This window comes from Loa loa (genome assembly GCF_000183805.2).
Source record: "Loa loa unplaced genomic scaffold supercont3.142, whole genome shotgun sequence".
Classification (NCBI taxonomy): Eukaryota; Metazoa; Nematoda; class Chromadorea; order Rhabditida; family Onchocercidae; genus Loa; species Loa loa.
This window is the reverse complement of record NW_018108322.1, coordinates 146,042-162,589: the sequence shown is the minus strand read 5'-3', so window position 1 is coordinate 162,589 and position 16,548 is coordinate 146,042. Positions and strand designations below refer to the sequence as shown.

Below are 16,548 nucleotides of genomic sequence, written 5' to 3'. Positions count from 1 at the left end.
CAACAAGATAAGTCAGTTGCACCTAACTTCTCAGACAAGACTGCTCGAAAAAAAAACAAATAAATAAATAAAAGTGAAAAAACAAAAAAGAAAAACTATTTTTCTTCACAGCTAGAAGTAGCTTAATCTCTTCTCTCAGTTCGCGCAATATGTTGTTTTTCGGCAACTAACGAATTTCGACGTAAAGTTTAACGGTCAAAGTTCATTTCAGCGAATATTTTTTTCAATGACCGAAAATTTCCATTTGATCATTGTTATAAAATTCCCAATTTCTGTTATTCATTTCGGATTTCCATTTCCTTTTATGATCATTTCCATTATATTAGCAAGGCATTTAGGAAGGAAGAATGATGAAAGCTAATAATGCTTGACAATAATGTTAGTTGTTAATGCAGAGGGGATTCGTTTTTAAAAAAGCATATATTTTAGCCATTGCTTTTCATAATAATGGCAAAAAATTTCCATTTGATCATTGTTATAAAATTTCCAATTTCCATTATTCATTTCCAATTTCTATTTCCTTTTATGATCATTTCCATTATATTAGCAAAGCATTTAGGAAGAAAGAATGATGAAAGCTAATAATGCTTAACAAGTATTAATTATTAATGCAAAAAGGATTCTTATACTTTATTGAAAGAATTACTAGACCGGAGTATAACATTGTTAAAATGTCAAAAATCATTCAGTTTTCCCCAAGTATAATATTATATTTCTGAAGAATTTTCCATTATTACATGTCTAACCTTCAATATATTCTGTTCCCAAAAATCAATAATCAATAATCCATCTTTAATAGTAATATTATGAGCATCTAAAATGGTGAACAAGAATTGAGCAACAACTGATTACAATTAGAAGTGTCTGTTTGATTCATCACATCATACCGTAAAGTGAATCATGATAAATGTCTAATTTTCAAAACATTTTACTTCTCAATGTCATTTGACACTATTTCATTTCGAACTTTTATTGTGACATTTTGACAGAGATATTTCTTTTGTACTTTCTTTTCCATTCATTTTAGCTTCCATCTATAAAACTTCATCAATAGTTTTCTTTATCAAATGATATTTTACGAGTGTTTCTCCTAATGCATGATGTGGGGTTTTTTTTTTTTTTGTCTATCAACTTTGATATCTCAAACGATATGACTAATACTTTTTCTGATAATCACTAGGATCAAAATTTCTGTTTTTTTCTCTAATTCTTTAATTTTCCTTCGCAAAAAATTTTTGATGATCGGTTATTTTGATAGCTTTAAAGCATTATTTCAAGGAATGATGGCACATATAAATACATTGTGGTTTTATTTTCCTATTTGTTTGAATTTAGGTTAATCCAAATTTAATATAACTCTTTTAGGCTCTCTTTTCTATAAAATGAAAAATAAAATAAACATTAGCTTTAAGGGCTTTTTCTTTGGCTATTGGATTACTAAAATTAAAATTACATGAAAAACAAAACTGTTACAATATTAGAGAATAAGTAATAGAAACAGGGAAGCGAAAATTGATCAGACAAAATGATAAAATTATGTAAGTAAAAAAAAGTTAAAGCAAAAAGGAAATTTCTGGAAATCTGTGAACTTCTATCATTTGAATTCATCATCATAGAAGTGTTAAGAAATGATTAAACGTATTATAAATTAATAAAAGAAGGAAGAAATAAAGTTCGAATGAAGAAATTGCAATTTTAGTTAATTATAACTTACTAAGATATTGTTATAAAGTCTCAAAATTTCAATTTTATAAATAATTTTTGGTTTTTTGTTCTTTTCTTCCACATCTTTTAGTTTAAATATCACCTGATTTCAATATTTTTGAATTTACCTTAAATTTATTCATGTAAACTATTCGCTTAGTATTACATTAAGTAAATATACTAATTATGAGAATGGAATAGTATTTTAGCATTCTTTAATTCCACTTGTTACAAGATGCTTCATTCAGACTTTTTCATGCAAATCATCGAAGATACGTTATGTTATATACTTCACGTAATTTCACGTAATTTCACGTGACGACTAATGAGAATATCGACAGAGAGTGATGTTATGTTTCGTTGAGGTAAATGATGAAAATATAGATCATTTATTCATCATCATCTTCAAATCGAACGATAATGTTAACCCTGTTTGGAAATGATGAAGATTTCAAGAGAAAGAGAAAGAGACATGCGGAAGATGACATTCTAATTCAATGTTTAATGCTTCATCTTTAGATATCATCTAAAATTAATGGCTTTTTCATTTAAATATTTACTAGAACTATTTCAAATATTATTTAATTATACTTATTTAGTCGTTGATATAATTTAAAATATACTAAATGGACCAATTAATAGCGGATATTTTCAACTCATACGTATATTAACAAATACTAATAAGCTGCATTATATGTAATTATTTCAGTGGATTTTTCTCGAAGAGAGAAGAGAGAAAACTTCCGATTAAATAATATTGCCTAAGAAGTTGTTAAACCTATTGAATGCGCCTATAGGCATACTACTTGTGTCATATCCAGGTAAACATTCATTATTTCCTGTCATACTATAATTGATAATTATATTTCATTAGACTTATTCGTTTGTCTGTTCATATGAATTACATTTCAATATTTCTTTAAAAAAAAAAAAAAAAGAAAAAAAAGTGAAGCACAATTTTGTGAATTATATGGGAAAATTATCGATCCATTTGCACTTTCCTTTAATAAAATTTCAAAAATTTTTCGCCATAAACAATTAAAAAAAGACAGAAGTGCTAATAGATGAAAGCAATCAAATTTTATTAACCAAAGAGTAAACATTAAAAGTGTGGTACAACTTTGTTGCAATTATATTTGCATGCAACAATTCGATAATCAATAATGTTATCAGTCAAGCAGAGAGGGATGGGAACGGGGAGAAAAGCATTTGTTGTGTGTTGATGGAACATTTCGATTAGATGAATAATGTCAACTAATAGTTGGAACGAAAGTGCCATCAAAATTTTACATTCCTGTCGAGAATTGAAATGAATGGAATGTTAAACGATAGGTTTCCCTTTTCTTCTTTTTTTTTTTTTTTAACATTTTCTTTTAATGTTATCGTTTATATTTAGCTACAATTATACTGCATATATTTTGTGTAATATTTTGCTAAAAATTTGAATGCATTTTATGCGCGCTTTTTGGATTGCCGCATGTTTTCTTTTCTGTAATGCTTACCCTAAGATATTATGCGCGCGTTGATAGGTCGATGTGAAAAGTTGATTATTTGTGAATAATTTGCGTAAATTGAAATGTATGATTGAATTAAATGTTTGGAATTAATACGAAGTTTAGGTTTCTTCCTTTATATTATATTCATCACTTCTTTTCATTTTTCCGTAATAACAACGACAAAAGCAAAGAAGTCTGATGTAATGGTTGAAGATCATAACCTATTGATTACCACTATAATTAATGATTTACATAGATCAGGGAGCAAAATTAGCAATGAAGTATTATGTTTATTTTGAATTGTATCAACTGGTCCCACTAATTCAAGCATTTCCAATCAAATTTTAATTATCATCATCTGTTCTATTTTTTGCTTAAATCACGTCTAAATATCAAAGGATATGCTTGAAATATTTGCCTCTAATGAGCATGGATAAACTTCATGTACGAAGATTTAGGGAGGGCTCTACTTATGCCTACTGCAAACGCTACAAATGTGGATGCATCCTTCGAGCCTGCTAAGTGGATTTTTTTTTTATATGGGGCGCAGCGTGCGCAGAAGTGGCCTAATCGTTTACTCTTAGGATCTATCTGCTGAAGCCTAGCGAGCTAGGATAGCGATAGCGAAGTCCTTATGATCTAGGTTTTGTTAAAGTACCTTTCTCTAAGATGGATGACCTTAGACGGTTAAACAAGCTCCATCTGCTTGGGTTTTTCTTCTCTTAGAAGGGTTGCCGGCAGACTAGCGAGCCCATCTTGCCCGTAGACACATTTTGTCTGAGTCTTCAGCTGAGTCCTGTCTGGCATGGGAGACACTACCGGAGACATATGCACCGCTAGATAGCAACCTCATAAAGGTACGCAGGCTTTTCCTACCGTCATAAGAAGTGACCGTGGAGAAGATTTGTCTCTAATCCATAATAATTATTAATATCTACCAGAGTTTTAATAACTTCACAAATCGTATTACAACTACTATTAACCCGCTGGAAGGAACAGTTCATCGATCCTGAAGTTATCGATCTTCCTAGCTTTACAATGATAATCTTAATCATTCGTTCTGTTGTTACAAAATGTTGTTGCTTATTGGATTCTATATCCAATTTTTTTAAAGATTATCTCAAATATGAAAATAACTAAACGGAAGCCAAATCGTGAGTATGTGTCAACTCTTTTAGGAGTTTTACATATACTCACGAACGACACAGTCGAAAAAAGGCATTTGCAGAGTGAAACAGACTTCAGATTGAAAAAATTCTGGAAGAGACCTTTAAACAGTAGCATGACCAAATTCTTCAAAAACGGCATTTTGTGGAGATGTGAACCGGTATACCGTAACTATGCAACCAGCTTCACTGAAATATTCGATATCGCTATCTGTGAGTATTTTTCTGGTTTCACAAAGTAATTCTTTCTACTTTTAAATGGATATGCAGTTTCATCGAATACGGTAGTGTTCACACATACGCTATCCGGGAATTGAAATCTCCCGAAGAATCGGTCACATGATCAGTTCTTTTTACGCATATTACCCGGTAAGTGTTACTGGATTAACCAAAATATCTGACAACTTTAGCGTCAAATCAGGATTGTATTAAAGAGAAACAAAATTCTGTAACGCATAGAAATACAGTTTGGAAAGGAATTGGTACTGCATTTAGTGTCTTATTGTAATATATCATGGGAATGTGAAATATACATAACAAATATACTGTGGGTAAATAGGCCAGATTGAGATGATTCTGGTCTGAAATTTTAAATCATTCTTATCATAAAAATCTTCAGAAATATGGGAAGCATTTTGACATTAGTTATACCTACGAAAAAAAATTTGCAGCAGTATTTCACCATCGGGATCGTATATCGCAAAATCGTCATGTGAACGTTACCGTTATCTTTGATTTTTAAAGCAGGACTGTAGCTTATTTGAAATTAAAAAAAAAAGAAAGTAGAATGAGATGACGATTTAGCTTGCAATATTCTTTAGTTTGAATTATAAAATGAATAATTAACAGGGAATTCAATCAATCCATTTTGAAAACTGTTGAAATAGATAACCCTGGTATGATATCTTTTTCCCTTGATAACAACATATTTAATCATTTCAGAGCGGGGATTGGTTTGAAATTACAACTTTGCTGAAATTTGTTCGTTCGATAGTTGCATTTTATATTGTTTAGTTTCTGCTTAGTTAAATTACATTTTTCTACATCAGACATACATTTCATTTATAGCGTGCTCATCATTCAGCTTTTCAAATTATTTCGTTGATTAAGCGCATCACTGACATGTCTGCGTCATGATATTTTGAAATTCTCATGAAGTATTACTGCAAGAGAATAAACATACATACACACATGCATATACATGCTTTGTCTGAAATGGAACGTAAACATTATTCCTAGAATTTTTTTTTTTTTTACTTACAGAATATGCTAATTCGGACTTTTTAAAGTGAAAGTTTGAAATTTTGCTTGGGACCTGTTGAATTGCCTCTCTTAGCATTACTTGTTATTATCACTTCAATAAATTTCGAATTTATTTCTGAAATTCATTGTGCAGATCTCTTTGAACTCCTATATGAAATAGTCAGCCCAGAGAAGTATAAAAATAGCAGCAGGCATGCCATAAATTTAAAAGAACTCTTAGTGGTCTCTTAAAGGTTCATAGTCGTTGTTTGATTAATTTGATAGATTAAAGATCAAGGAAAGTGAAAAGATCGTTGGATATCTTGCCGTGTTTGGTTAGACAGAATGTATTGATAATGAAAGGTATGTTATCATTCCTGATAACACTTTCAAATCTAAACGGCTGTATAATTCACGGAAATGGTAGCTTTATAGGCTTAATTTTTGTCTTTCTTGATGAGATCAAGACTAAAGTCTATTTTGATTCGAAAATTACGCTTCGTTTTCGTTTGTGTCATATTTTGTCCGAGAATTTCCGTAACATCAACTTTTTTTCCTTTTAAAGAAACTTAAAATATTATTGTTTTTTGTCATTGAATCTGCTGAATGTATTGATCATGCTATAAAAGTTAATCAATCGATTCATGCTATCAGATGAAGAAGGATGAAATTGCAATGGTTAAAGCTTGGTCTTTTGATAGTATTTATTATTTCCATCGTTTATTTGTATCCACGATGGAGAATATTGAATGACATGTTGATTTTTGAACGAGTTTTTCATACAACAAAACTGGCAAGTTGTTTATTTGTTTATCTTTTCTAGCGTTTTTTTTTCCTTTTTTCAGTTCAGCTTTGATTTTCTGTACAGTTCTATTAGACGCCCTTTTTCCATTCATTCCTTTAAAAAATGAAGTATGGTAGAAATGAGATTATTCATCGCAATTTACATTTCTTCGTCTCATAAATTACATAATCGTAAATTCGAATTTCGTACCCTAAAATCATTTTTCGTTTCATACTGATCCCGAAATATCGACCGCTTCAGGATCGTACATCACTATCACCACCACTAATACTTGCATGGACAAGATTTTTCAGTCATCCCTGGGCTCAGCGTATTAAACACGATGTCAGCAATTGTGGTTATAACTGTACAATTACTGATGATAAGGAGTAAGTGGATTTCATACTATTACTTCTTAATTTCGACAACTGATAATATTTTATATTCCCTTTTTACATAGTCATACCAGTCACTTTTTCTTTTTTTCTTTTTTGTGGGGGAAGAGACTTGGCGATCAACTGTGAATCACCTAACAATTCACTTCTGAAGTGAAGGTTCCATTGCTGAGTGATGTAAATATTCGTGGGAGTTTCGAACTGGACGAACATTTCCTAAATAAATAAATAAATAAACAAATATATGTATATATAGTTGTGCCGGTTGCACGTATCCCTACTTCAATAATAATACGACGGTAACGTGATGTGACTATTTCAGGCAACTCTCAGAAGCTGTAGCCGTATTATTTCACATCCGAGATTTGGAAGTATTACCTCAGTCAAGGAATCCGAAGCAGTTGTTTGTATTTGTGCTGCATGAATCACCTCTATATACGTTTAATTACTTGGACCTGGTAGCAGATGATTATTTCAACATAACGATGACATATAGGTCTTCATGCCATTTTAAAGCGAACTTGTTTCGTTGAAATTTTTTCTTTAGTTGAAATCCGGACATTCAGGATAGGTTTCTTGATCTGATGTCAGCTGAAATGCAGGCACTTCGGTCTGAACTTCAGAATTTATCTGAAAATTTTTAAATGATCTGAATAAAGAAAGGATTAATATTAATTTAATGAAATGTCTTAATACAGTTATTTTCATAGGGTTAATCAGATATTAATTGTAATACTTCAGTTAATACTTTTTTAGAAACTCTTAATTAACGTTGTTACAGACATGACAGCGATATTTACATACCGTATGGTATGATGAAAAAAATAACCAATATCACACCGTCGGAGCAAATTTGGAATTGGAGTGAAGTTTGTTGGCTTTTTTTGATATGATAAAATGATTTAAGTTATAACTTAAAATACGAAAAACTAAGCCACCGTTTTTCACTGAATGATGAGTACGAATCCGGCATCCGTTTCCCGAGATAGCTTTCTGTTTTCAGCTGTTAAACCATTTCATTAGTTTTACGTAATATTTGCAGAACAAAAATTTTTTAATACAAATTGAAAAATATCAAAACACTAAAGTGTTTATTTGAATTGAGCAGAAAATTATCAAGTTTTTTCTTTTAAAAGGTGGTGAAAATAGCCAGCGCGAAAGTACGACCTGTCTTACAGTTGGTTTCAAATTGTCAGACTCGATCGAAACGTGAATTTTATGTGGAAGAGCTTCGAACATACATACCTATCACGCAACATGGACGATGCAACAACAGTACTTGTGATGAAGAATGCGAAGTGAAAGAAGCTGGTGCATTTACCGTTTTAATTTTTTGATTTAATTTTTTACTCGCTGATTTTTAGCTTTTTCATTCTGTTATACATTGCAGCACAGCACCGTTTCTATTTGGCATTCGAGAATAGCATATGCCGTGATTATATCACTGAGAAACTATTCAAATGTTTGGTCAGGTTGCTAGTACCAATAGTGCTGAAAAAGTCCATCTATGAAGGAATTTTACCGCCTAGATCATTCATTGCTGCAGATGACTTCACATCTCCACGTGAACTAGCAGAATATCTGCAATATTTATCAAATAATAGCACGGCCTATCTGAGGTACAATGTCTTAAATGCTGTAATAGTAATTCCAAGAAAGCATTTTAAATAATAGTGCTTTTTTTCCTCACAAATCAAATGATGAAAGATATCGGACAGTATCCAAAAAGATGCAATGATGAAGTGGCATTATGATTTACTTCCTGGATTGTTTGTTTAAATTATCACTGCATTGTTTGCATTCTATTTCATGGCCTTTCTCTCGACTTTCAGTTATTTTGAATGGACGAGACATTATCAGAAAACTTTCGGCGTAAGCAGTTACTGTGAATTATGCAAATATCTTCATCGTGGCATTGCTAGGCCTCGAATAATTCCGAATATCAAAAAGTGGTGGTTCCAAGGATGTATTCAGGATTATGCGGTCGATTTACTGAAAAGGGCTAAGATTATGGGGTTAATTTTCTGAAAAAGGCTAACATTATCAATTATAAAAAAAGCTAAGACTGAAAAAGGCTATTCATTAAGCTAAATTTCTCGCAGCTCGTTCCAGTTTACAATAACTCTTCGGAGTTGAAAACAGTGTATATAATAATCGATTAGCGACTTCTGTCCCCAACTTATAAAATGATGATTTACGAAAGTGAAGAAAGCCAGCAAGTGACATTGATTAGCGTAGGATGTGACAAACTACGAGTGAAATGTGGTACGTGCTGGTGACAACAGCAATTCGTGACACGAAAATCCAAATTATTCAATATTTTAAATCTTGCAAAATTTTCGACTTCCAGCAAATGTCGTTGCCGTGTACTTATTTCCCTTCTCGTTTTGTTTTGTTTTTGTTTTTTGTTTTTTGTTTTCTTTTTTCTCGGTGTCTTTTTTCAATTTGTTCGTTTTTATTCGAGTGGTTTGAATTTAAATGTGAAGTCTAGAAATCTCGTTTTGAAAAATGAACTTTGATTTGAACCTGAATAATCACTTGCTATGATTTGTTTTGGAGAGCAAAGCAGCACAATTAAATAAAAAACGGAATGGTTATAGAAAGAAATGTGACGGTTGACGGACGTTTACCAAAGAATAATTTTACCTGGAACGATTATCGTTAAAAACAGCTTTAATCCCTCTTAAACTGTCGATTATCGTTAAAGGATAGCTGTTCGAAGTGCCTTTAAATTCCACCCTGTCTTCGACTTCTGCTTTGCTCTTACTGGTCATTATAAATGCTCTTACTTTTACTGGTCATTATAAATGTTATAAAATATAAATATGAAATTATAAAATATAAATATATTATAAAAGCTTTGCTCTTACTGGTCATTATAAATGAAGGGGACTTTGGCGATCTTTGCAACTTTCGAATTGTAATTTCTGTACTTCCAAATTCTTATTCATATCTGTGATAAAGTGCACATAATTAACTTTGCGTAATTCGGTTTGTATCTTGCAATTCGTGTGCTGCAACATTTCATATTCGATATTCGAGTCATTAAGTCTAACATTAATGCAGTATGGAGAGCATATTTTCGTTCGATCAGCAAAATGATCTGATAGTTAAATGTGTGATGTTGAAAGGGAAATAGAAAGGCGGGGAAAAGAAAGATGAGAAGTGGAGTGGAAAAGGGCAAACTATTTGGGCGGTAGGAGCAATTCATTCATTTTAGTAGTGAAAATTCACTAAAAGGAAGAAGTGTAGTAGCAGAATGATGGTTGAGGAAGTTATTGCCATAACTGGTGGTAGCGGATTTCTTGCGCAACATCTAATCTCCTATTTACAGCGGACAGATCATCATGAAAGAGCTGTTGTCGAGATTCGAACCATTGATAGGAATCCATTCAACAAATTTCTCGGTATTACAAGCAACTTTTTATTCTGAATTTTGAATTTATATGTGGAAATTAGTTCCTGTTGCATGTTATTTAGATATTGATTTCATAATCATAATCATAGTGATAATAATAATAATAAATAATAATAGTCCGCTGACATTCTCTTAATCTTTTTTTTTTTTGACAAATATAATTATTTGAAAATTGATTAATTTATTGAGCATCTATTTCGATGTTTAAACACCCAATGGTCGCCTTATTAGTTTTTAATTAATTATTAGGTGGCATACTTAACTGTTGAAATTTCAATGCATAACGAAAAATGAGTGGTAGTGGTGGTCTTTCATTTTTTTCACTTAACTAATATTAAATTTTAAATTATAAATTTTCTGTAGAGAGGATCTAGGGGTTGTGATTTTAAATTGTAAATTTTCGAGAAGATTTTTAATTATAAATAATTGGGAATAATGCTGTTGATGTTAACGGAAGTCAATGCATAATGCTAGAATTTTATCAAATATATTCGTAAAGTTGTAAAATTAGGTTGAGATAGAATAAAATTTGAAATAGGCTCATATTTATCTTTTTATTACCATAGTTATGATCAAAAATCTTTCACATTTTTAGTTTTATACCATTTATCAGGAATAAATCAGGTTGTATGAAAATTAATAATTATGCGAGTGAGCATTTCTTGTGCTCATTTCTAATCAAAGGAAATTTCAAATCCCTTCATTATATTAGAATATGAAATTTGAAATTTTATGCTTCCCCAATTCAGAAATTTTCCATTTACTTGTCATATGCTTTTCGTCTTCCTGAATCTGAATCCAATCAAAATTTATTTAAAAAAAAAAAAAAAAAATACCTGTTGAAAACAAACATAACTAAGCAATCGATTGTTGAAGCACTCATAAAAACTGGATTTTGAAATCATTTTTCTTTTTCTTTTACGGGTATGGAAAGGCTTCTTGATAAAAAAATTTAAATTTTTCCGAAAAAAAGAACAAAAATCCTTTAGTTACATTCAGTATTTTATTTTGTATAAATTTTTTCATCTGTCTTTTTTTTCGTTTTATTTCAAAACAAATGATGTTTCAAATTTTATGATCATATCAGAATGTAAAATCTAAAATGTTGTGCTTCCTTGTTTTGGAAAATTTCAAGTTTACCAACTATCTTTCTTCGATGATCCGGTATTCATTCGGAAAAAAAAAACTCGTTAGAAACTGTAAACATAGGTGAAGATAAGATTATTTTTTTTGATATTATGCATTAGTAGCATTCATAAAAAGGTGCCCATGTGCCCATTTGACAACACCTTTTTTTACCTAAGATACATAAAAAAAAAAAAAAAAAAAAATTGAAAATTTTTAATGACAAATTTCAATTAACATGGCAAAAAAAATGTATTTTGTTTGTTTTTAATTAAAATAATATAATGAAGCATATGTTTCTTTCTATTAATTCAAAAAACAAAAACTACATAAATACAATGGTGAATACATATCTTTTGATCAATGATTAAAATAATAAGTAATTAATTAGCAAGTTTCACCATTTTTTTTTACAAATAGTTTTTTTAATTGTAATTTGAATATTTCTAAAATCATATGTAATGAATGAATTTGAATGCAGCAAACATTGAAAAGTATAATTAATCAAAAAATATAATAAATTATCATTTGAGTCCTAGGAAATTTTAACAATTTCCAATTACAGATTATCCATCATATATCCCTTTAAAGCATTATCAGCTTGATATTTGTGATGAAAATGCGCTTAAGAAAGCATTTAACTCGGTGACAATCGTATTTCATTGCGCTGGTAAATCATTGGAATATTTACATGATGGCATTAATCATATTGATCAGTACTGGTGTGATAATACCAATGGTATTATTATCATTTGTTCATTGTTTCTCTTAATATTTGAGATAAATTAAAAAATAGCGTTTTTTTCCTTTTTGAAATTTCAATTCTTGATATAAATATAATTAGTTTAATTTCCCTCTTCTGATTTTCCTTTTTTTATTTCAGTACAAAAATTGAAACTTGATATAAAGTTTAATTGAAAAATTCAAAATTAAACAAGAAATATCGGATCGAATTTTGTATTGAGTTTTTTAATTTTAAATAAAATTTAAATTTGAATAAAATTAACAATTCAGCAACGGAAATTCTGTTAAAAGTTATGCATGAACAAAAGATATCGTATTTGGTTTATGTAAGTGATGCGTATGCAAATTTACCTATTGGTGATAATTTTGGCTTATCAGAGCAAGTGCATCTTGGTTTTCCAAAAAATTTCATGCTTGGAATTTATGGAGAATCGAAAATACGGGCGGAAATGTGCGTTCGAAAAGCTGCTGCTAAGGGTATGATATTTAAAAATTGAAATGAATTAACAATGAAATAAACTGTTGTTTTTGTGAATTCTCAGTAGAAAATTACTGAGATATGTGATAAAGGTTTGACAGGGTTTATTTATATATATATGTATATATCACAAGCTTGAATTTAATAAATCAGTAAAATTTTTAAAAAGTATCACTATTCAAGACTAAACCTATGAATATTTACTCAGCTTATTAATTGTAACAATATTACAATTCTTTGATCTTGCAACATTTAACTTAATCTTCATTGTTCATCTGTATGAAGTTAAATTAAATTTAATAGATTAATTCTTAAGGTCAAATAAATGCACTAATTTTACGTCCAACATTTATCTATGGTGAAGGTGAAAAGCATTTGCTAAATTCGGCACTGAAATTATGTGCAATTTATGGTGGTATCCCATATTTACAGGATCAGAATAGAGGACATCATCAGTTCGTCAGTTTTGTTTTTTTTCTTTTATTTTTTCAAATTCGATTTAAACATTATCATTTTGTATAGATATTTACGTATCTTTTGCACGTTTTTGTTTACGTGATAATTTGTTAACACATTCATACGTCTACAATATACACACGTAACACACGTTGATACTTGTCGTGATATAATTTTGTATTTTTGATTATTCAGGAGTTAATGATAGATCGTTTATTCTTTATTTTGAAATAATTACAATGCATAAAACGCTTTGTTTTAATTATTTGAAAAAAATATTTTATAGCTTTATGCGGGTAATATGGCTGCGATAATGTTACGTGGAATGGTATGCTTGAAAGAAGATCCAGAGCGATACAATGGTGAAGTGGTAATTTGTATGGATTGTACACCATGTACACGATTTATTGATGTAAGTTAGGAGTGAATTATTACTATCGATTATCTTTCATTGCAAATTAAGAATGAATTATTATTATTATTATTATTATTATTATTATCATTGTTACTATTATTAATTAATTAATTAATTGTTATCAATTATCTTCCATTGCATGTTCTCAACTTATTCGTTTCAAAGAAGAGATTAGATTAGGTATGAAAAGAACACTTTGAAGATCATTTTATCCTCTCATCCTTACAATCTTTCTAATTAATAATACTAATTATTCACAATAAAATAAACGTCTGTTATAGTTTATGGAACCATTTTTGGAAGCAAAAGGTTTGAAGCGTATATCAACATCAAATTATTTACAAACGCATTTCATGGGAATATTTTATGAAATTTTGAATAAATTTGCTCCAAAAAATTCTTACGGCCATTTGACATTATTGGCGAATAAATTTATCAATTGTAAGTATTTAGAAAAAGTGAAATTGATAGAATGGATTAAATTAATTAAATTAAATTTTAAAAAAAGCGTTTTTTTTTGCTTTTTATAAAAAATCATTGAGATTGATTTATTAAATTATCTGTAAATTAATTGGATCACTTTTCCTCTACTTATAATTTTTTTCATACTTTTATAAATTGTCATCAATTTAATGATTTTAAAAAATTTGTCAGAAGCATAATATTGATAATTTTAGAGCAGTATTTCAGGTTGGTCAATAGGATTTTCCAATCGTAAGTTGCGTTTATTACTTGATTTTGTGCCACCTTATGAGCAATCGGAAGCAGTGGAGCAATCATTACGTTGGCATCGCAAAAATGGACAAACCTTTGGAAATCACAATGGAATAGTGAAAATGAAATAAATTTTTGAGTAAAACATACAAATTGCTGATATATAATTTATAAGCAGTGCCATTAATAATACTATTAATAAATGATAATAGTATTAATGATACTATGCTAATAACAATGATAATAAAAACATTAATAATATTATTATCATTATTATTATTAATAACATTAATAATAACAATAACTATCAGAGGTATTGATAATAAACTAAAAAACAATGCATTAAAATTAGGAAAAGAATAAAGGGAAAGTACTGAATGGGAACAGAAGGGAATTATAAACATTATAAAAGCAATGAATCACTGATCTGAGAACCGATTAACTGATTGATTGATTGATTAAAAGTACAATAAAATATTTGAAAACATCAATGATTTGACAAATCGCCAAATAAAAAGGTCACTTGGATTAAAGTAATGGAGGAAAAGGTCAAATTAACAAATATTTTGTTTAAATATAACAATCATGTCAAATCACACGAAAAAACAAGCCAAGAAACTTCTTCACGAAAATAATCAATCTAATAGCCAGGTAGAATCCATTGTTAATTATGATAAAGGAGAATAATGATTGATATTTTATAGCAGATTAAGATGACAAAAGTGTTTACAAGCAAGCAATTAATTGAATGAAATAAGTAATTAAATAACAAATAGTAATATAATTTTGTTTACAAAATATCAAACCACTCATAATTATAAGGTAATTACTAGCTGATACATTGATATACACTGTTATCATCAATGCAGTATAGGTTAACATCATCTCTTATCTTGAATAATTATAAAAATATAACGAATAATTTAAATTATCAGAAAAACCATAGCCGACAAATGATTGATGAAAAAAAAAAACGAATGATGAAAAAATTGGAGACCTGTATGCTGTTGCATGAATAAATTTTAGATTATAGTGGTTGGTGATGTTGAATTTTTAATATATAACAGTTATTGTCATCTTATCTCTGTTATTTTTCATCACTACCGTATTACTGACATATACTCAGATATTATGGGTAAAAATGTGAATGAATTAACCAATCTATATGGATAATTTAAAATTATTCGAAAATTTAGAATTTTAACGATTAGCAATGCTAATGATCATTGTCATTGTCAAAGAAGAAGTTAGTAAGAGAATGACAAATTCCAACGAATGATATATATGTCACAGAAAATTTTTGACATTGCAACATTGTTATAGTTCAATGGAAAATAAATCGAAAATGTGGAAAAATTATTGATTTGAAAAGAGCTGTTATCATTGAAGTAATATTGATCGATTAAATGTATTGTGACAAATAATGCAAAAAGTTTATCATAATTAAAGTAAAATGTTGAAGGAAAAAAAAGGAAAAGTAAAATGAAAATGGTAGTTGAAATTTAAATCATTTGATTAACTTATGGGAAATTTTTGCATATCAATGATAGATATCAATATGATCAAGTTGTCTTTTCAGAAGTATAAGCATTATGACAAAAAAATTCTTAACAATGTGAAAATAAAAGAAGTTGAGATACTTTAATATAAATATTGGTAGTAAGAAATATAAGTACAATATCTTGAATAATGGATTTTAAAAGGTAAGATCGATATTACGATTCGATAGATGATAAATGATAAGAGAAGATAACCTATAACAACGATAGTTAACTATCATTAGAAAGACTACAAAATATTATGAAAATATCCCAATAACTTTTACAATTCTGGATAACATTTCAAGTAGTGAAGCATCGAAATGCAAATGAAATCCTCATTCTAAAAATAAATGAAATGTATAGCTTAATAATAAAGCAATTTTAGAGTTACAATTATTAATCAATCTGCCAATGAAATGATAATATTCATAGTAATGCTAGCATTTAAAATTTGTGGAAATTTGACAAATTTAATATGAAATGATGATTGGAAATGGATAATTGTTAATGAAATAACAATTGATCAAATATAATGATTATCTCTAAAAGAGTAGTGGCTTAAACTATTTAATTATGAAGTAATTTGAAATGACTATCATGCCAACTTTTATTTCTTTATACGATAATGAAATATATAATTCATTGAATTTAATAGCATTGTTTAGATGAGACTAGAAAAGAAAAAAAAAAACAAGACAAATCATTTAATTTTTACATGTTATCCCCCATTTCATACATTCATTTCTACGATAGAAATGAATAAAACTTCAACCTAATTAATTTATCACTAAATTTCAATTTCAAAAAAAAATATATCTTTACATATCTTTATATATATATATATATATATATATATATATATATATATAT

The 16,548-nt window shown here is 28.9% G+C and overlaps 4 protein-coding genes across 5 annotated transcripts; all 4 read left to right on the top strand.

Annotated features, from left to right (window-relative positions):
• Nucleotides 1-4,326: 4,326 nt before the first annotated feature.
• Nucleotides 4,327-4,709, top strand: LOAG_06812 (hypothetical protein; the record flags this gene model as incomplete). The annotated part of the gene is made up of 2 exons (XM_003142348.1): nt 4,327-4,604; nt 4,637-4,709. The coding sequence occupies 2 exons, from the start codon at nt 4,327-4,329 to the stop codon at nt 4,707-4,709; spliced, it is 351 nt and encodes a 116-aa protein (XP_003142396.1).
• Nucleotides 4,421-8,815, top strand: LOAG_06811 (the record flags this gene model as incomplete). 2 transcript variants are annotated; one of them, XM_020447251.1, is made up of 9 exons in its annotated part: nt 4,421-4,735; nt 5,901-5,971; nt 6,263-6,401; nt 6,654-6,781; nt 7,110-7,283; nt 7,569-7,656; nt 7,924-8,098; nt 8,178-8,406; nt 8,620-8,815. In XM_020447251.1, the coding sequence occupies exons 3-9, from the start codon at nt 6,273-6,275 to the stop codon at nt 8,813-8,815; spliced, it is 1,119 nt and encodes a 372-aa protein (XP_020302498.1). In that variant the 5' UTR covers nt 4,421-4,735; nt 5,901-5,971; nt 6,263-6,272. The 2 variants fall into 2 exon arrangements, with proteins under 2 accessions (XP_020302498.1, XP_020305779.1); XM_020447252.1 differs by lacking the exon at nt 5,901-5,971.
• Nucleotides 8,816-10,011: 1,196 nt separating this feature from the next.
• On the top strand, nt 10,012-10,220 carry LOAG_06810 (hypothetical protein; the record flags this gene model as incomplete). Its single annotated transcript, XM_003142346.2, has 1 exon — nt 10,012-10,220. Exon 1 carries the CDS (start codon nt 10,047-10,049, stop codon nt 10,218-10,220), a length of 174 nt encoding a protein of 57 aa, XP_003142394.2. The 5' UTR covers nt 10,012-10,046.
• Nucleotides 10,221-11,805: 1,585 nt separating this feature from the next.
• On the top strand, nt 11,806-14,388 carry LOAG_06809 (hypothetical protein; the record flags this gene model as incomplete). Its single annotated transcript, XM_003142345.2, has 7 exons — nt 11,806-11,824; nt 11,896-12,069; nt 12,345-12,551; nt 12,869-13,011; nt 13,295-13,420; nt 13,705-13,864; nt 14,114-14,388. The coding sequence occupies 7 exons, from the start codon at nt 11,806-11,808 to the stop codon at nt 14,266-14,268; spliced, it is 984 nt and encodes a 327-aa protein (XP_003142393.1). The 3' UTR covers nt 14,269-14,388.
• Nucleotides 14,389-16,548: the final 2,160 nt, after the last annotated feature.